Genomic DNA, 22107 nt, shown 5'->3' on the forward strand with positions numbered 1-22107 from the left:
ATACAGACGATTCTTCACAGTACTTGCATTGACATAAAAAAAATTCTAAACTGGCTGATAATTAAAGGAATGTCAGATTTGAGGCAAGGGTCCTTCTTTGATTCTATCTCAAATGGATGGCTTTTGTCTGTTCTTCTAGTTCATGCGTCATGTCCTGTTCATCTGTCTCTTCTGCTTTCGCCTCATGGTACAATGGAGATTCGCTAACAGTTACAACACATTGACAGTCCTCCAATGAAATGCCAGGTTCCACATTGATTTCCATTTGGAAACCACAAAATGTAATGCGGTTTGTCAGTGTCAATGGAATCTGTTGGAGATAGCGAAGACGCAAGCCATTGATTTTTATTTTGCTTTTTGTGCTCAGATTCTTGAAGCAAAACTGCAGGCACGTCTTGTCCTTGTCCAAATATGGTTCCAGGATGGCATGGCATCGCGATACCCGTGCGTCTTTGAGTTTCAGTTGGCAGTTAAATCCTCTACCAATTAATATATTATTGTCATTGATTAATAAAAAATTGGGAATCTCACTGAAAATCCCCTTCTTCTGCTCTCTGTGATATAAGCGGATTCGAAGGGGTGCACTTCGGGTCTCCATTTGTTCATATACAAATTTGGAAAGATTTGCTTATTTGATTTTTCTCTCTGAGGAATAATGGAAAATAAAACATGTTAGAACCCTAAGATAGTCTCAAACAGTATGTTCTTGAAAAGGAAGAAAGTGTATCTTGTTTTAAAAGTATTTTACGGTGGCCAAATCATTAACACAATGTAGTGCATAAACATGTATTGGGTAAACATAAAAAAAAAATATATATATATATAAGGTTAATAAGTGCCGAACAATGCAAGTGGAAAAGATGACAAGTCTGTGAATAGTGAAAGAGTGTAAACCAGTAAATAAACAAGAGTGCATAAAGAAAGAAACATGTAGGAGACTGATTTCACCTGACATGAAGCCAGATATACAGTGCCCAGTTACTCTACTGATTCACAGGTGTCCACATTAATCCAGATTGAGAGCATACCAATCACACAGTTGACACGCTACGGTTCCTAGTCCTGATTCCATACTCCTGACTCGACACCCATTTGAGAAACATGCACCTTGTCCCACTCCTGACTCTATTTGCACTCCAACTGATATACAAGCTTGTGTATAGACACACACCATGAGGGCCAGTACAAACACCTGACTTTTGAGATGCATACTTATAAAACCCAAACACTCCTGACTCTTTAAACACTAATTTAGACACCTGTCACGCTTAACGGATACATCCACTCCACAATGCGGTATAGTCACACTCCACATGACACACATATACTACATATAAAGTGTGCAGATTGCACACTCCGTGATTCAAAAGAATGTACATTTTATAAAATAGTGAACACAATCAGTGTGCTACGACCTTGCATTTATTGCCTAGTCATTCTGTAATGTATACCAGAGGGGCCAAGCCCTAAATGCGACTTGGACAGGGAGTGCACCACTACAGTGAAATATTTTGTTACACGATCAACAGTTTATATCCATGTGTTAATTAACCAAATCATATTTATTCCAAATGACTCATTGGTCAACATTTCATTATGTCAAATAACATAAATCAACAAAGGTTAAAACATCTCCGCAAAGAAATCAGAATTGTTCAACAGTAATGGTTAGTGATAGTAATAGTTAGTCCACTTGAGGTGACAGATGCCTAATGCATTTTTATTTTTCTCTCAGTCTTCCTGACATATAACAAGCTGCATGGGCATTTGATGGCATAAAGGGCATTGCTGTGTTGCAGTCTTCGGAGTGAGTGAAAATAATTTATCAGTACACAATCGCTTATATAATAAAACACATTCAATGGGACATACTGTTTTAAAGTTGGGTTCAAGGTAATATGATAAGTACCAAAAAAACCTTATGTCACTAGGACCAAGTGCCCTCAGCCACTGAAAGATGACATGCTTCATCATCTGGCCTGATTAACACAGGACTGGCTCTGCAATGCCCAACGGGCCCCTCAACACTGCACTTTGTTAGACCTCTTTTGATTTGCCTGAAAAGGACTAGGTGTATTGATGTGTACCAGTCCCTAAATCTGAAGATTGAATATTAAGATGGGTTCAAATTGACTATAGATACTTTGCTGTCTTTTTAATTAGGGATTAAGGACCTATGTCAAGTTTTAAAAAAGGTGCAAAAACTAGAAGAAATAATGGTCTGAGTTTCTACTAAGTATAACCATTTTATGGTACCCGAAATATATGAGAATAAATTAGATCACAATCATGGTCGACATGTTTCATGCCTCTGCTGTCTCTAAGGGTCAAATGGCATTTCACCAGGACCTATCAAGATATACCTAATCTTTGCTAGGGAGAGGATCTTAATCTAGTAGTTAAAATATAGTTTTCCTCACCACTCTGAAGAGCACCAGAAAAATTGGCTAGATCACCAAATTACCCTACTATGTTTAGGTTGTAGTTCCAATACTAGTGACCCACCTCTATAAAGGGATGGGCCCCTTGGTGTGGATGAACCGAACTCAGGGATTTTGCTGAGCGTCGTGTGCCGGCTGATGTCTGCATCCCCGGATGTACTTCTGAGATGGGTTTGTCCATGCACTCCAAAGGGTCCATTCCTGTATGCTGGTGATTTAACCAATGTTTCTGATAATTTTTTAACTACTCAATTAGGAACTGTCCCTAGCAAAGATTAGATATATTTTGATAGGGCCTGGTGAAATGTCTGATGAAATGCAATGTAAGCCTTATGAACAGCAGTGGCATAAAACATGTTGACCATGAATTTGATGTATTTTAATCTCACCCTTTTCCAGTACCATAGAATGGTTATTCTTGCAGCCATCACATCGACACCGTGGTCAACCACACAAAGAAACTATTCAAGATTGTCAAGGAATTTGCCAACCCTCCAGCCACAGGGAACACCATCCACCACTCCCAACAACACTGAGACTCCCTCTCGCACTACTTCCACAGCAAGACAGCTATGATCTACAAAGGTTTCACCCCAAAACCCACCACACCTAGCCTCGAAAACCTCTCCTGAAAAAGCCCTCAGCCAAAACCAGTGACCTCAAAAACTATCGACCGATCTCCCTGCTCCCCTTACAAGCGAAACTACTGAAGAAAGCCATCAACCAACAGCTCAGTTAATTCTTGGAACACAAACAAATAAGTGATGCCTCAAAATCTGGATTCCATGCAAACCACAGCACTGAGACCGTGCTGATCCCTGCCTCAGACACATCAGATTTCTCCTCGGCCATGGAAAAACTGGGGCTCTGATCCTCCTCAACTTCTCTGCACCATTTGACACTGTCTCCCACCACTCCCTCACTGATAGACTCCACACCGCAGACATACATCAGCAGGCCCTCAATTGGATTACTTCTTTCCTCTCACGAAGCACACAGAGCATCCAACTGCCTCCCTTCTCCGCTGCACCCAAGGACATCACCTGTGGTGGACCCCAAGGATCATCCCTCAGCCCCACCCTATTCAACATGTACATGACCCCCCTCACAGACAACATCAGATACCACTGCCTCAACATAATCTCCTGCAACGATGACACTCAACTCATCTTCCCACTCACCAAGGATCCTATCAATGCCAAAACCAACTTCCCCAGTTCCATGGCAGATGTAACCAAATGGATGAGAGACAGCTGCCCCAAGCTCAACTCTGACAAAACAGAAGTACTGATTTTTGGGAAGAAGATCTCCACATGAGACCACAGCTGGTGGCCAGCAGAACTCGGACAAGCACCCACACAGACAGGCCACAGACACATCCTCAGCATCATTCTTGACAGCCAACTGACAAGGGAATGACAAATCATGCAATCGTCTCCTCATTTTGCACACCCTCCACATGCTCTGCAGAATCTTCAGATGGATCCTCAGCAACACCAGAAAGACCATCACACAGGCCCTCATCACCAGCTGACAAGATTACGGCAACACTCTCTATGCTGGAATCTCCAACATAGATAGGTAGTCCGTCACCATAATTATTTATTTATTAATATTTATTATTTTTTAGAGCCATAACAGCTTGAGTTGTGTTGCGAGTACCACCGCTGTGAGTGGGCCGCATTGAATATCGGAGATATTTCAATGCCCCAATGGTTATAATTAACTTAGTTTTCGGTAGAATTTTGAAAGACTATATCATGGCCTTAGTGATACTCGGTGTGCGAGTGCCACCGTGTGGCGAAGTTGATTCCCTTCTAGTAACCCGCCTTCCCTGCACTGGTCACATTAACAATTTCCCTAATCGTGGGACACATCTTACAGCAGGCCGGCTATTTCATTACAAAAGTTAATTTTCAACATCCAAAGCAGGGGATTCCAAGCTATGTCTTAAAATGAACTTGGAAAATCTAGTTTGTCCACTTTTGCCCGCCCCACCCCCTAAGCTCTAAGCCAGCATCCTCCCTCAAGCATGTTTTTATACATTAGCATCATGTAGTGAGCCTTGTCCCCTGGGACCAGTACTTACAGAGGGTCTCCATTATTTTCACAGGTGATCGCTATCGCAGCACTTGTTCCCTGATTTGTCAACCAGCTGGTGAATAAATCTGCATTTATTGCCAAGGTACGTACAGGTATGAACCTCCAGCACTTATGTTCAACCCTTACAATTGTGGTACTGAATATCCATATTACCTACATATACCCCTCTTGAGAAATACCAACAAGGGTGTCGACTGACACCCCGCCCCCAGAGGCTACGGAAGAAGCCTACATACCTTCAAAATTACCACATGAGCAGGCATGCTGGGCTTTGACTCACTATTCATTGCACAGTACACATCCTGTACTAAAGACACCCCTTATTCATTCGCAGGTTGTCCTACCTTTTTGTCCTGATGAAGACCCGATACGATTGCTAATAAATCTGCACCATCTACTAGGGTCGAAACGTCGACGTTATACTATCAATCCGTCCATACTGAATCTCGGCAGATAAAATGAATAATCGTGTTGCTTGAGGTTACTGATGTCAAAAGATGGACTGATGTTATTTTATGTGTCTATATGTTATTGTGCCACTGCAGAGTCACATAATCACTTATCACTATCACTCGCCTTAGCACTTCACCCTGACTGTAATGTCAGTTATTGTTTTTGGAAAGCCAATTTTTTAACTTGGATTAACTCGTGCAAATTTACAAAAAATAAGAATACCCTTGCAAAAATCATAATTGTGGTGTGTGTTCTTCATTCCCTTTACAAATGTCGTATACAGTATTACCATGATTAATAATGTGAAATGCACTAAAAGTATCTAGCAGAGTTTAACCCCTTCCATGCGGCCGCGATTCCCCTGGTGTGCTGTAAACAACACGAACAGGGGCGGGCCGTGACGAACCCCAGCCGTCATCAGCACACGAGCACCGTAGTGCATGACGGCTGGGGTTCGTCATCAGCATAGAAGGGGTTAACATAACAAAGAAATTGTCTTGAATTCCGACAGAACCATTGTTTTTGTTTGAACCAAAGTAACTGGCAGCCATGGTGATGCAAGCGGCCAAGAGAGCAAATATTTGCTTGAAGTTAATCGGATCTTGTACATATGGAATTTGCCTTACAAAATCACTGGAGAAGAAATGTATGATATCTTTGGGAAGTACGAACCTATTCGACAAATCCGAGTTGGAAACACACCAGAGTCCAGAGGAACAGCATATGTCGTCTACGAGGATATCTTTGATGCTAAAAATGCGTGTGACTTTCTCTCTGGATTCTATCTATGCAACAGATACCTTGTTGTATTATACTACAATGCAAACAGAGCATTTCAAAAAATGGACACAAAGAAGAAAGAGGAACAGCTCAATCTTCTCAAGGAAAAGTATGGCATCAACACAGACCCACCCAAAGGAGATTTTGGATTCCTTTTATTGCTTCTTTTTAAACAAAGACTCTTGCTTTACAATTCTGGCCCAATTATATTTAACGTTTATCACTGGATCCAACTATATATTGTTGACACCCGCTCCAGATTATTGTTACTTGGTTTATATTCCCCCTTCAAACTTCTTCAGTGACATCTGCAGTGCTTATCCTCTGATTTCAACAACATTACCACTTCTGAAAATAAACATGGAAGCTAAAGTATTTGTGCAACACTTCAAACAGTAATAAAGTGAAAACAGCACTCAAAAAGGATCCACACTACATTAGAAAGAAAGAACTTTCTTCAATAAATAAAACAAGAACAAAACAACAAAAATTCAATGACTACGGCCCGACATATTCAATTTTAAAGTCTTAGTTCAAAATAACGCCAAAAAGCACAAAGTGCCAACGGTGGACATCTGGTCATGCAGGACAAGGACAAAGTCACAAGTTCAGGCCGACTACGATGGATTGCGGCCCGGCTACAAAGACCAAGATAAGCCAGCTGAACAAAGTACCTTAAATCCTGGTTTACGTAGCATTATGTGGATCCTGGTTGATGACGCATTTCACAGCTGAAGTGATGCGTTGGTTCCAAGATGTGATGAGGCTGCGACATGAGGGCTTGCATCATCGCCGAGGATCCCGTCATTGGGGCTTGTGATGTAAAGTCCAGGATCAGAGATGCAGCATGCAGTCGGGGTGTCACGTCGGTTCCGAAGAACTGCAGGGCTGCAATGTGGAGCCCAGTGCCATCGTCAAGGCTGCCGTCGTTGAGGTATGCGATGGCCTGAGAAAAGGATGCATCATGCAGTCGCAGTTTCGAAGGCAATGTGGTATGAAGAGACTATATGAGTATTTGCAATTGGCCCAATCCATGCAGCAGAGGAGATGTGTCGGTGCTGCTTGGGGCTGTTCTTCTGGGTCCACAGAGACTGGTAGCATACCTCAATCCCAAATTCAATGGTCCAGGACTGTTGTGGGACAACCTGGCAGGGTAGGCCACAGAGGGCAGAGTCCAAGTGACCGTGCAAGGTTGTTGGAAGCCTGTTGTGTTCAGGAGGCCAGCCAACTAACCCTTGGAGTCACTCTGCATTCAAGAGATGGAGGTACAATCCTTCTCATCCAGGCAAGAGGGCAGCAGGCAGCACAGCATTGCAGAAATTCCTTCAGAGCAGCAGTCCAGCAGAGTTGCAGTCCTTTCAACAACGCAACAGTCCTTCTTCCTGACAGAGTATCCACAGGTCCAGAAGTGTAATGAAGTGGTGGTGTTTGAGGTCCAGTATTTATACCCAGTTGAACCTTTGCAGTGGGGAGAAACTTCTAGAAACGTGGCTTTGAAGTGAACAGGCTCCCTTCCTTCCTGGCCCTGGCTCCAGACTACCTACAGGGGCATGAAGCCCTTTGTGTGGAGACAGGAAATAGCTTCTTCAAATATTATTGGGGCTAGGCCCAGCTCCTACCTACCATACTGCCAGTGATGGCTCATCCAGTCACACCTAAGCTCCGCATTGTGCTTGGCTGTCACCCATCCCATTCATGTAATCCAGAGACAGGCAGCTGGCACCAAATGGCTAAGGCAAGAAAATGGCAAATTTCTAAAAGTTAATAAAGGATGGAACCACACACCTCAATATATGTGAAACCAATTACGGATGGTATGGAAAAAATAAAGTATGTGATAAGGGAGTCTAAGCGTGCCTACATGTAATGAGGGAAGAAGCCCATGTCCCTCGAGGTAAGAACAATGAGTCTGAGAAAAACCTCAAACTATATGTCGCACAGCTTAGGGCTGTAAGCTTTCACAAATTTAAACAAATTTAAACTGGTATTTGCCACAAGTATTCCACAAGAAAAGAAAAGAAAAGAAAACAGTTCCTTTTCAATGCTTCAATAGATTATTCATTCAAATAGAAACAAAATTACATTCATGAAAAAGCAAGATTATAAATGAGACATGCTTATTTCAAGAAACAGTCATCATATCTAAGGTTTAAATGGTTTAAATCATAAAGATCATCATGCTCAGTTGAAACAAACTGTGATGTATTAAATAAATCAATAAACAGTTTCCAATGCATTTCGGGTTCACCATGAACCCTTCATCAGGGGATACATTAGTATTGAACATGAAATCATAGTTGTAAAAAACAATGATGCTAGTTCTTCGTAGCTTTTAGTCCAGATCTACAACACAGAACAATATGGATATCAGAATGATAAGACTCTTGTAAGATGTGTACAACATAGTATGCACGATTTAAAATAGTACTCAAGAATTGCACTATCACAGTGATAGAAACACGCCACCCTTAACTGATGTGTTCTTAAGTCAATTGGAAATGAAAAAGAAAAAGAATATTATAAAACCCCCATGTGCTGAGAAGATTCTAAAAAGTAGTGCCAAGAAAAAACGAGTACCAAGCAAAAACTAGGTTCTAAGAAAAACGCTTGGCAGTCGTTTTTTCTTGGCACTACTTTTTAGAATCTTCTCAGCACATGGGGATGTTATAATATTCTTTTTTCTCAGACTCCTGTTTCATTGTTATTACCTCGAGGGACTTGGGCTTCTTCCCTCATTACATGTAGGCACGCTAAGACTCCTTTATCACATACTTTATTTTTTCCATTCCATTCGTAATTGGTTTCACCTATATTGAGGTGTGCGGTTCCACCCTTTATTAGCTTATAGTACCTTTTTAGCCCAACTGTGGACTAGCACCCACTGAAATCATGTCTTGGCAAGATATATCCAATCTGACAACAAATCAAGCTGAGACCAAAGCATACTCAACAGAAGACGCAGAAACTATCTATGCTTTAGTGAAAGATGTGAGAGATTTCAGTTCATCATCCGGCACCACAACACAGCAACTCAGACAGCTAGAATATATGATGCGTAAAGAAGTGAATCAGCATCTTCATGCCACAACACTTATTGAATATCACAAGGTAAAAAGGATTCCCCGTGGCCCCAGGATTGCTCTACGACCGATGCTCTTTAAATTTGATAAAACATTCATGGCAAGATGGTACGCGATCCTCAATAAGTGTTCACTAGATCTGATTCTCCTGATTATTGAAGAGATCTCGACGGTATTGAGGGAACTTACGTATGACATAAACAAACTGAAAGATGACATCTCACAACGAATGGAACAAAAAGACTGGGATAAAGTACTGGAAAATATCAACAAGAACTTGGAGACTCATGCTCGAGAAGTACATGAGCGCAAAACCCGAAAATTTCGAAGAGACACACTTGATTATAAGTTAGACGAGGTATACTCATGGGTGGAAGCTTATGTACAGAAGAGGGTGTTTAAAAACCCTACAGCAACCTCATCTGAGGAGAGCATTGTTACAGACCAAGAGCTTTCATTGCAAAGACCAACTGTTAAAACCATCACCCAACAACCTGGAGGTACGACTGAAGAGATAGCTACCACATCACTTATTAAACCGCCTTTTTTAGTGGAGGGCCCTTGCTCTAAGACACCTCCCGACAAAAGCAATCCACCGTCAAACAACACACCGGGAGGGGAAAAAACAAAAAAAAACACAGAGACGGGCAGACCACAGAGGAACCCAAAGAAGTGAGTTCTTTAGTCATGAACATTTCAAAGAGGCCACTGACTTGTGAAGAGGAGAAGATACTCAATATGAGTATTTCGTTTGTTCCCAAATATACATCAAACACCTTGGAGGCAGAAGTTGCTTTCTTCAAATTGATGCGAAAGCTCCTCCTAAGATGGTTCTTTTCCATTAATGCCACTCCTGAAGACAGACTCAACCACTAAAAAGCTTCAAGCCTAAAAGCAAATTCCTATCACCCATCTCTCATAAAACATTGGATACCTTCGAAACTTTGGTTAAGAAAGACTTAGAACGGATAAAGTACACTCCGGCACGCCATCCAAACTTGACAAATAAAGAACGAGGCATTCTCAGCAAACTTCGACAGGATCAATCCATTACTTTTCAACCGGCGGATAAGGGAGGTGCCTTGGTAATTCTTGACATGGAATTTTACAACAAAAGTGTTTACGATCAGATACATAATGAAGACACCTACATTCCCATGGAACAAGATCCCACCAAAGAATTTCTAACAATACTCAGTGAGATACTGCAAGAAGGAGTAGAGATGGGTACTATTGATGAGAGCACTAAGAAATTTCTGATGAACTCCACACCTAGGGTACCAGAAATATACATGTTACCCAAGATACACAAAAGTAAATCATTTCCACCATTTCGTCCCATCGTGGCAGGATGTGGTTCGATGCATGAATCACTAGGTTACAACTTGGATTTCCATCTCCAACCGTTAGTGCAATCATGGGGTACCTATGTGAAAGACTCGACTGACTGTTTACTCAAACTGGAGGCAATCAGAGAATTGTTTCAAGAAGACCTGCTATTGTGTACAATTGATGTGGTAGCCCTGTATACCTCGATAGCCCACAATGAAGGATTGGAGGCAGTAGAATGGAGGTTGTTACACTCTGATTTAGCTCAAGATAAAAGCATATTTCTACTGAAGCTGTTACACTTTGCGCTGTATCACAGCTGTTTCACCTAGAAACACAAGTTCTACGTACAAAGAACAGGCACATCAATGGGCTTTCCTGGGGCCCCCTCATACGCCAATACATTTATGGTACACTTTGAGGAACAACACATACTTAGTAACCAAATTTGGCAAGAACATGCAGTACTATTTATACGATACATTGATGACATTCTTGTGATCTGAAGGGGATCCCGCATGCAATTAGAAGAAAGTATCTCAGAACTCAACCAATACAACTCCAGACTACAATTTACACATGCAATTGAGACAGATAAAATTCATTTCTTAGACATTGAGATCACAAAAACAGCTTTCGGATTAGGAACTCCTGTATATACAAAACCTACGGATGTAAATATTGCTCTGCACTTTTTAAGTGCTCATCCATAATCCCTCAAAGAACATCTTCCTATCTCTCAAATAATGAGAATAAAAAGAATTATTTCGGACACGGCCAGATGCCAGGATCTGAAAGAGCAGCAAATCACCAAATATAGAGTGAGAGGTTACTCTGAAGCCACATTAGCTGAGGCAAAAAATATTGTTTTACAGAAACCACGAGAAGACCTATTGACACCACGAATAAAACCACTGATGAAACGTGAAGTGTTTGTTTTGAAACACTCAGTACAGGCATCTAGGATTAAATCCATAATACGGGATCGCTGGAAACTAATTGACAATCAACCTAATTTCAAAACAATCTTTATGGTACTCCTATGTTTGCACACACCAGATCACAAAAACTCTGGGAACTTTTAAAACCATCAAAGAGAGACCACAAGGTTGTTTATAGGGGCATACATTTTTTTAACAACTGTGGCCAATGTGGTAATGTCATTACGGGTAACAAATTCACACATCCACACACAGGCCAAGCAATCAATCTACATCATACATCAGACTGTACCACAGAGGGGGTAATCTACTCAATCAAGTGCCCGTGCAGGCTTGTATGTGTAGGAAGGACCAGCCGGAAAATAAAAACACGCATTGTAGAACATAAAAGTCGCATTTGCAATAAAATCATGAGTTCCTCTCTGGCAGCACATTGGGTAGAAACAACACATACCATCCCACAATTACGTTTCACCATTCTATAACGAGTGGACACTATCTCAGGAATTGACATTAACACAGCACTGGCACGGAGGGAAACATACTGGATAAAACACCTGGGAACTGTTATCCCGGGTGGTCTCAATGAGCATTATGAATTACTGTGTTTTCTGTAAATGTAGGCTCCTTTGTCATTTAGATTGTACGGGATTGCACTATCTCCTTTTCTGTCCTTTTTCCATCTTCACTTTCTTTGTTCCATCCACTGTAATTGCACAGTTCTGCTTTTGTCCTCTTGAAGTTTAGATGGTTGTATACACATCAATATGAAAATAGAAAGTTTGCCTATGCCTCCAAACTTACTTAAAGTACATACTAGTTCATGTACAAGTAAACCACAACTAGTTAGTTTACAAGAAACAATTTATGTTTTACAATTTGGTACTCAGTTTACAAAAGAAGATTCACAACAAACAGAACAAAGATCACTATCAACCTCATGTCTGAGCCATATAGAAAATTCAAAACAATAAATACGAATGTGCAATGAACCCAAACATGTAGTGAACAATTAGAAAAACAGTGACTTGTAGACATATACATATATCACATTAAATACATGGACCAAGAAACTTTTTGCATTTGTGAAACAGGGGCTCTTACAAACATTTAGGAACCCGGGGAGAAAAATGGAAAACAGTGTTTACAGTATTTGAACTCCCAAAACCTGAACAGGAACTTATCAATTGAATATCAGGAATAGTCCGTTTCTACAACAAATGACAATGGCCAACCGGTCAAACAAGGAAAAGAGAGTGCCGACGCGTTTCGAATCCTGATTAACAATTTGCAGAATTCTCATCAGGGCAGACTGGATCTAGTCCATGGGCACTATTTAAAATGAAACAAAACAGAGTGTTTACTATCTAGCGGATCCTCTAGCCATTAATCTCGGGACAGTGCGATTTACAAAACAATTCGTACCTTGTGTAAATCCTGCCCACAGTCAATTCTGGATAAGGGGAAATGTCGTCTAGGCAAGGAGGCCTACACTGCAACAGAGTAATGGAGTAAATAAGTACTGGCCAGGTGCACAGGAAGGGAATGCTTGAAAGCCATTATAACTCGGTTACCTGCGTTTGTAAGGAAGCTGAGCCACATCTTCGCCACATGGGGTGAAGTTCCTTTATCTGAAACATAGGTGACAGAGTGCGACTTAGTACACTGCTTGTTCGATGACTAGCTAGTCGCGTGTAGATTTTAGTGCTTAAAATGGTCCACTTACTTGGGCACCGATCCACAGTTACCTCAGGGGGGGTTTCTGTTTTGTGACAACGTTTCGCCACGCAGGGAGCAATTAATAATCTGTAAGAATGAGGAAAGGGGCACCGTGTTACCGCACTGCTATTTGGATGATAGGTGGAACACAAGTTGACAATTTTCAAGTCTATCCGCATTCGCGCTAGTCGCGTATGGATTTTAAACTTTTGCAAGTGGTCCACTTACTTGGACACCGAGTCGCGGTGACTTCAATGGGGGTTCTGATGTTAAGACCGCATTTCTCCGATCAATTAACACTTGAGTAAATGTCTGCGAGGGGAAGGAGAGGGTACACGTTACCGCGTTGTCGTTTCTGTGCATACCAAATACAAAGTTGACAGTTATGGAAAGTGGCCGCTTCCGTGCTTACCGCAATATGTCTAAACCAAATCCGATCAGTGTGCTTGCTCCACAGCGATAACCAAGGGATGTGAGTGTCCCTGGGCGTCGCCGGCATTGTAGCCCAAACCATGTAGTTGGTAACGGGCCAATCAGGCAAAAGACCAGATAATGATGCATGCTGGGACCTGTAGTGTCAAAGAACCGATCAAGGTTACTGAGAACCCTTGAGGTGCATTATGGGACATGTAGTGTCAGCCAGATTATTTAAGCCCTGTTTATTTCACTGAGGCTATTCAGACCCTTGTTTACGCTGTCAAACTTTAAGATTAGGTACGCCTCCTTGAGCAACAGCATTGTATCCACATCTAAAAAGTGTTTAGGGTCGATCCATGCCAATACGGTCCATTTGAAGTCCGTCTCAGAATGGCCATTACTGATAAAATGTTCCACCATGGGGGCAGTGATAACTTTTTTCTTAAGCCGGGAGCGATGCTGGGTAATGCGAGCATTAATGGGCTGATTTGTTTTGCCTATATAAACTCTGTTGCATGGGCAAACCACTGCATAGACGACATTTCGAGTCTTGCAATTCGTGAAGCAGTCATGCTTCCATCTAATGCCATTGTTTACAAACATGTCACCTTCAATGGTGCTCGAACATGAAACACAATTGCCACATTTGTGGTGTCCGCATATTGGTTTCAGATTCCACTGTGTGACAAGGTCGCTTTTGGGTGCTGTGATGTGACTATCTGCTCTAATTAGATGTTGCCCTATGCTTCTATTCTTGCGCATAGCAAAGATGGGTTTTGAGAGGGGATGCTCTAGAGTCTCAAGAAGATGCCAGTTATTCCGAATTATGTTCTTAAATTGGTTCGTGTGTTGGCCAAATGTTGTCATGCAAACCAATTGTTCCAGATCCCCCATTGAAGTCACCGCGACTCGGTGTCCAAGTAAGTGGACCACTTGCAAAAGTTTAAAATCCATACGCGACTAGCGCGAATGCGGATAGACTTGAAAATTGTCAACTTGTGTTCCACCTATCATCCAAATAGCAGCGCGGTAACACGGTGCCCCTTTCCTCATTCTTACAGATTATTAATTGCTCCCTGCGTGGCGAAACGTTGTCACAAAACAGAAACCCCCCCTGAGGTAACTGTGGATCGGTGCCCAAGTAAGTGGACCATTTTAAGCACTAAAATCTACACGCGACTAGCTAGTCATCGAACAAGCAGTGTACTAAGTCGCACTCTGTCACCTATGTTTCAGATAAAGGAACTTCACCCCATGTGGCGAAGATGTGGCTCAGCTTCCTTAAAAACGCAGGTAACCGAGTTATAATGGCTTTCAAGCATTCCCTTCCTGTGCACCTGGCCAGTACTTATTTACTCCATTACTCTGTTGCAGTGTAGGCCTCCTTGCCTAGACGACATTTCCCCTTATCCAGAATTGACTGTGGGCAGGATTTACACAAGGTACGAATTGTTTTGTAAATCGCACTGTCCCGAGATTAATGGCTAGAGGATCCGCTAGATAGTAAACACTCTGTTTTGTTTCATTTTAAATAGTGCCCATGGACTAGATCCAGTCTGCCCTGATGAGAATTCTGCAAATTGTTAATCAGGATTCGAAACGCGTCGGCACTCTCTTTTCCTTGTTTGACCGGTTGGCCATTGTCATTTGTTGTAGAAACGGACTATTCCTGATATTCAATTGATAAGTTCCTGTTCAGGTTTTGGGAGTTCAAATACTGTAAACACTGTTTTCCATTTTTCTCCCCGGGTTCCTAAATGTTTGTAAGAGCCCCTGTTTCACAAATGCAAAAAGTTTCTTGGTCCATGTATTTAATGTGATGTATGTATATGTCTACAAGTCACTGTTTTTCTAATTGTTCACTACATGTTTGGGTTCATTGCACATTCGTATTTATTGTTTTGAATTTTCTATATGGCTCAGACATGAGGTTGATAGTGATCTTTGTTCTGTTTGTTGTGAATTCTTCTTTTGTAAACTGAGTACCACATTGTAAAACATAAATTGTTTCTTGTAAACTAACTAGTTGTGGTTTACTTGTACATGAACTAGTATGTACTTTAAGTAAGTTTGGAGGCATAGGCAAACTTTCTATTTTCATATTGTGAGGCCCTGCCTACCCTCTTTCCCATTGGGCCCAGCCACCCTTGTGTTTCTGTATACACATCAAGACATCCCCTCTATTCTAGCATCTAAACCTCATATTACTTAATTTTTATAATTACTTGTGATAGTGTTCTTGATTCTTCGAACACTATCAATAAAGTTTTGTTCACAGTAAGGAGGTGTCCTCCTTTATTTTGCTCATTCCTTGTATATAGAAGATGAATGCGCACGTATTTACATTTTATTTGATCCTCTAGTGAGAGGTAACATAGGGAGATTTTCAATTTTGGCATCGAGTCGCCCATAATATATTATAGCAAGGCAGACCCATCAGGTTTTCTTTCACTCCACGTTATGAACTGCGCCCGATAGTCTTTCCTCTATCACGGTTACCTGGTAGACAATAACAATAGCTCTCATTGGTAAGGTCCACATCACGTGGGACACTGTTTTCCATGCATGTGGATTACCTCTTACTACATGCCATGAACCTCTAAGCCTTTGGTGAGTGCATTGACACATCACCATTATGTGTTGTTTCGTATTGTTGTCACAACGTTTTACAATGCGGAGATCCTTCTGACAGCGCTACCTTGCTTATTTTGTAGCTTCTCGAACGCCGCAATCAACACACACATCCTTGGCACTGGGACTTCGCGTCCACTCCGGTAAGATCCTTTAGCCTTTTCAGTCCTCAGAAATGCTTTCTCTGCGTTTTTCATGGGCATACCTTGAACGTTGTATACTGCTATTTCAGTGCGGTGTGGACTCGTGACACAGTAGCTTTTGAGCCTGACCCATCATGAACTCTGACGTGGTTCTTTTGGTAAGAACTGCCTTGATTATGTTTTTCATTGTTCTCATCGTACGCTTTGGATTACATGGTGACACATACCATTTTACCCCTTTTTAACAGAGTGACAGCAACTTTTTGCACCCAATGAGAATCCTACATACAATAATTTCAGTATTCCACAACCCATTATTGGGGTAAGCTTTTTTCTTAGAACCTCGTTTTTGCTTGGCACTCGTTTTTTCTTGGCACTACTTTTTAGAATCTTCTCAGCACATGGGGGTGTTATAATATTCTTTTTTATCTACTCTTTCCTTTTCCTTTTTCATTTCCAATTGACTTAAGAACACATCCCTTAAGGGTGGCGTGTTTCTATCACTGTCATAGTGCAATTCTTGAGTACTATTTTAAATCATGCATACTACGTTGTACACATCTTACAAGAGTCTTATCATTCTGATATCCATATTGTTCTGTGTTGTAGATCTGGACTGAACCCTACAAAGAACTAGCGTCATTGTTTTTTACTACTATGATTTCATGTTCAATACTAATGTATCACCTGATGAAGGGTTCATGGTGAACCTGAAAATGCATTGGGAAATGTTTATTGATTTTCTTTAATGCATCACAGTTTGTTTCAACTGAGCATGATGATCTTTATGATTTAAACCATTTAAACCTTAGATATGATGACTGTTTCTTGAAATAAGCATATCTCATGTATAATCTTGCTTTTTCATGAATGTAATTTTGTTTCTATTTAAATGAATAATCTATTAAAGCATTGAAAATTAACTGTTTTCTTTTCTTTTCTTTTCTTTTCTTGTGGAATACTTGTGGCAAATAACAGTTTAAATTTGTTTAAATGTGTTTAAATTTGTGAAGGCTTACATCCCTAAGCTGTTTGACATGTAGTCTGAGGTTTTTCTCAGACCCCTGTTTCAAATTTCTGTAAGTGCCATTTTAAGAAATGCTAGTTAATCTCCAACTTCACCATAAATTACGATTTTAAATTGCGGCACCTTGGGCAATGGCTTTTGCTTCCCTCTGTAAATTATGACCTTATTCAATTTTTCTGCACCCCGGAGCGCAGATGGGGGCAGTAGCTCCCAATCTGCCCCCCCAAAGGGGGCAGAAATCCCACTAGGGACCAGAGATTTATTTTTATATATATCTAGGGGCAGAGGCTGCTGTGAAAGGGCATTATAATGCCCTTAACCCTCCCCAAACTGCCATAGTCTTTCTTCACCCCAAAATGCGCAGATGGGGGCCCCCTCCCGGCCCCCAGTGGGGGCAGAAGCCAACTAGGCACCAGGGATTACATTCTTATGTAGACTTAGGGTTGGGACTGCCCTGAATAGGCTTTGTAATGTCCCACCCCTCCCAGAAATAGGCACAGTCTTTCTGCCCCCCGGTAGGCAAATGGGGCCAATAGCCCCCGAACTGCCTTCCAGAAGCCCACTAGCCACAGGGATTTTTATTTAATACGTAGGGTTGGGGACTGCCCAAAATGGCATGCTGATGCCCCTACCCCCAAACACAAAAAGAAGAGTCTTTCTTCCCCCCTCAGGAAGGAAGATTGAGTTTACTACCATCACCCTGTCCCCCGGGGGGGCAGAAAGCCCATTAGACACCAGGGATTTTTTTAATGAAAGAGAGGTGGGGACTGCCCACAATGGCCAAGACTATGTTTACCCAAATGAAATAATGACAAAAGTCTTTCTGCCTCCACTGAGTGGCAGATGGGGGGCACTATTTTTAAATATATAGGGGCGGGCCTGCCCAAAATGGGCATGCCAATGCACCCACCCCCAAACACAAATGGAACAGTTTTTCTGCCTCTTGGGAAGGGGGTGGGGGCAGAAAGTCAGCTAGACATCAGGGATTTCTTTTTTCTTTAATAAAAGAGGGGTGGGGACTTCCCACAGTCGGCATGGCCATCCCCATTCCACATAAATGAGGACCAACGTCTTTCTGCCTCCCCTAGGGAGAATGTGACGCAATAGCAGGGAATACTTTTTTCCTTAGTGTAGGGGTGGGTATTGCTCAGAATGGGCATGCCAATTCTCCCCCAGTCCCCAAAAAAATGAGCACAGCCACCTGGGGAGAGCCAGAAAGTGCACTAGGCACCAGGGGCTATTCTTTCTTTGTGCAGGGGTGAGGGTAGTCCGTAATGGCTATGCCAATGCCCCTACCACCCCACTAAATTAAAACGGGCATAGTCTTTCTGCCCCCATGCAGATATGGGTAACAGCCTCTGATTTTTTTCTTTTTGGTGGTGTGAGGTCTGCCCAGAATGCGCATGCTCATGCCTCCACCCCACCCAAAAAATGGGCACAGTCTTTCTGTGGGGAGCATAAAGCCCACTAGGCACCAGGGATAAGTTTATGGGCATGTTAGGGCACGGCCCCATGGTCAAGTCAACATTTGGGTAGGAAAACATTGGGGGATCCACTTAAACCACACCTCCCTGGACACCCCCAGGTGTCTAGTTTTCAGAATTATCTGGGTTTGGTAGGTTTCCCTAAATAGACCAAAAATGCAGGTTACCGGCCTTGCAAAACCAGATCGTTTTGTAATCGATCATTTTGGTGCTACCACAACACATTGTGGTCCCTTCCTGTCGAGGAAATTTGGGCTGCCATACTCAGCATGGGTTTAGGAGCATGTGGGGCCAATCGCCCGCTGTGTACAGCCATAGGCAGTGCGCAGCCGGATTGGCTTTACGTATGGTGATAAATTACTTTACGCTAAAAAAACTAGAAATTCAATGAAAAAACAAAGGTTGAAGTAGCTTTATATTTAGATGTGATAAAAATATATTTTTTTTGTTTAAAAAGAACCTAAGAAATACACTGAAAAAAATAAAGATTCAAGTAATATTACAGGTAGGTGAATATGTCAGTGACAACATTAATATGTATATAATGTCTTTATTGAACTTGCTTTTAAATTTTCATTATGATTACTATGAACTTTTGTATTTTAACATGCTGTTATGTGACTCGCTCTTTTATGGATATGTTTTTATCCGAATAAAGAAGAATTGAATAATAATGAATAATTCATATTTTGAACTCCAAAAACCACACCTAACTATAACTTGTGCCTCAGCCATGCACTGCTTATGACTTCACATAGTATATCACTCATGACATGTTCTATGACATCACTGATGAAATCTGAAATTACATCATTGATGACATCACTGATTTTCTACCCAATACTCTATAAACTAGTATAGCAGTAGAGTCCTTAAAGTAAATTCAAAATTGCTCAGAATAATATGAAGTATCATTAATGTCATCATAGATACAACTCCCTTAGGTGTAGTGAGCATGTGATATGTGCAACATTGACCCTATGGCATTCACTTAATGGGTAGCTTAGTTCACATTAACAGTCAACTACAGATATATGGGACTGTCTCATTGCACAAGATATTCAAATGTATAGAACTGTTCAGAGAAAGCCAAGTTCCTCAATATACTCAATGTCTGTTCCAAAAATGAATGCCCTACTATGGAGGGATTTTTATCCGTATCAAACCTTTCACGGTCACCGAATCTTTATTGAGAAATTAAGTTGATATGAGTAGAAAAGCGGGTACTGTAAACAGTGTTTACTCAATGGAGAGAGACTACTCTGTACCATACTGTTTGTAGACAGTGACACTCTTATGAGAAATATACCAGAGAGTATTAGAAAGTATCTACTAAGAACAGTGCATACTCTATGCAACACTCGTCAAATAAAAAACACTTTTTGCTTAAAATAATCAAGGCCTGAAGGTGCTAAAGATCCATACTAACTGCAGCCTTCATACTATGGTGAATACTTTAGAAATAGCCCATCTTCTGAAGCAAAAGAACATAGGTTAGTACCTGGTGCATGTACACACAAAAAGAAGCTTCCCTGAATGAATGTCTGATTCTAAATCTGGAGGAAGGTGCACTACACCTCTTTCTGTGGGGTGCTGGGCATATCAGAAAATGTGAAGGACTGGCCTCACACACCACCAGGTGTCATGCTTCATCATTGGCAGTCCTCGCTCTCTAGAAACTGCGTTTGCTAGAGAGAGGGCCTTCACCTGAAGACAGGGAGGCACTTCTAAAAGCTACTTGGGGGGCCCGTGAGAGAAGTGAGGGTTTAAAATCCATCTCTACTGAATTAACTTGAAACCCCAAGTTAGGGGTATAGATGTCCTATGGGAAGGGGGGAATTGAGAGACCCCTGTAGTCACACTTGCCTCAAGGTGCGTCCCTCGTAGTACTCCTATAAGTACGAAGTTCTTTTTGTGTGTACATGTCTTACTTGGAGGCCAGTTCACCCTGAATACCCCGTAGCCTCTTGTTCCCTTCCCTAGCAACCACCAGGGTTTAGTGGGTATATATGTTGTAGTACCTGGTGCACACATTCTTCTGTGTTATGTAAAAATTGCCATGCTGAGACGATTCTATCTAATACATCATGTCTAATTACAATACTTAGTATCTACTTGTATCAACTACGTAGAATCTTTGCCCTGTTGGAAAGTTTATCTGCAGAACCTTGTGTGAAACAAACTGAATACAAGACATCAGCTGTCATCTGCTCACAGAGTTACTAATTAATACTAAGATTTACAACGAATTGAATACCTCTACGTACCTATGATTCATAAGGAGCACATGCACTTTGTAAACACTTACACTCATTAGCTGGACACAGGCTGTACAAAATTAGGCACTATGTTAGGTACCCACCACTATGGAACCTATAAAACGAACTAACACACTCATTGGATGATACCATTAAAATGATGTCATAGAATATGTCATGAGTGATGTAATATGTGAGGTCAAGAGCACTGCATGGCAGAGGCACAAGTTATAGTTAGCTTCTTAACTGGTGAATTTCTGTAGTTGTTGAGTTTTGTTGTCACTGACATAGTCACCTAACAATAACGTTACTTAAACCTTTAGTTTTCTTCCGTGATGGTCTATATATACATTTGAGTAGAATGACCTAGACATTATTTGTCATACAAGCATTCATTTAACCATTTCTGACCGATTAAGAAAAGAGAAGCTAAAATGTTTACCTCAAAATTTGACAAAATAAAGTGCTTCTTTCGAACTATCACAGCCTGCTCTCATTCATAGACTCGCTCGTCCTTCCTTCTGATTATCCTGTCTGCAGTGATAGAAAACGCACCCGATTCACTCACAAAAGTAATGTCAAATGTGAAGCTGCTCGGTTGGTATTGCAACCAAAAATCAGTTTCTGCGTGCGACAGATATGCTGCTTTGTCGTGTCACCAGTGTTTACTGAATCCAGTGAAAGACGCTAGTAACAGAGTATGTAACGCAGCCGTACCTTCAGCCAGAAGTAATATCTGTACTGTGTGCCCGCCGTCTGTCCGCCTCGGTGAAACACTCGTCTGTGGGGACAACGTGCCTCTGGTACTTGAATTTCTAGTCCGGTGAGCCAGTCTGTGAAAAACCGCAAAACATTTCCTGATCACAAGGAGGAACTGAAACGTGCAATGTTTTTTCTCTGCAAAGGGGAACTGGATGTATTTTGGAGAGACCTGCACGGCATGTTAAAGATTTTGTCACCGGTTTTGGAAATGCCAGTTATGAAGCACTGTTAGCAGGGCCGGCGCAAGGCATGGACAGTGTGGGCAGCTGCCCATGGCCCCGCGGCTGTCTAACTGCGCTGGGGCCCCCCACGAGTGCATCAACCTTTCGAAATGGTGCCAGTGTAAGAGTTAGAGGTGGGGAGCCCCCTCCCTTGGGGTTTGCATTCGTGGTGCAGTGTGCGAGGCCCAAAGCGCCTGCCCCCTCACCTATAAGCTATGTACTTCATTAATGAGCTGTTTGATCACTTTCAGTATTGTTCAGTTGTTCATAAAAAAATGACACAACAATACAAAGACTTGCAATTTTCAACTGCACTTT

General features: G+C 41.6%; 1 protein-coding gene and 1 pseudogene across 1 annotated transcript; one reads left to right on the top strand and one right to left on the bottom strand.

Annotated features, from left to right (window-relative positions):
• Positions 1-18: 18 nt before the first annotated feature.
• Positions 19-21593, bottom strand: TIFAB (TIFA inhibitor). The gene is made up of 2 exons (XM_086931513.1): positions 21524-21593; positions 19-645 (listed from the first exon to the last, which is right to left on the bottom strand). The coding sequence occupies exon 2, from the start codon at positions 596-598 to the stop codon at positions 104-106; it is 495 nt and encodes a 164-aa protein (XP_086787639.1). The 5' UTR covers positions 599-645; positions 21524-21593; the 3' UTR covers positions 19-103.
• Positions 5547-6082, top strand: LOC147702922 (splicing factor 3B subunit 6 pseudogene; annotated as a pseudogene).
• Positions 21594-22107: the final 514 nt, after the last annotated feature.

Source organism: Lissotriton vulgaris, chromosome 7 (assembly GCF_964263255.1).
Source record: "Lissotriton vulgaris chromosome 7, aLisVul1.2, whole genome shotgun sequence".
NCBI classification, from domain to species: Eukaryota; Metazoa; Chordata; class Amphibia; order Caudata; family Salamandridae; genus Lissotriton; species Lissotriton vulgaris.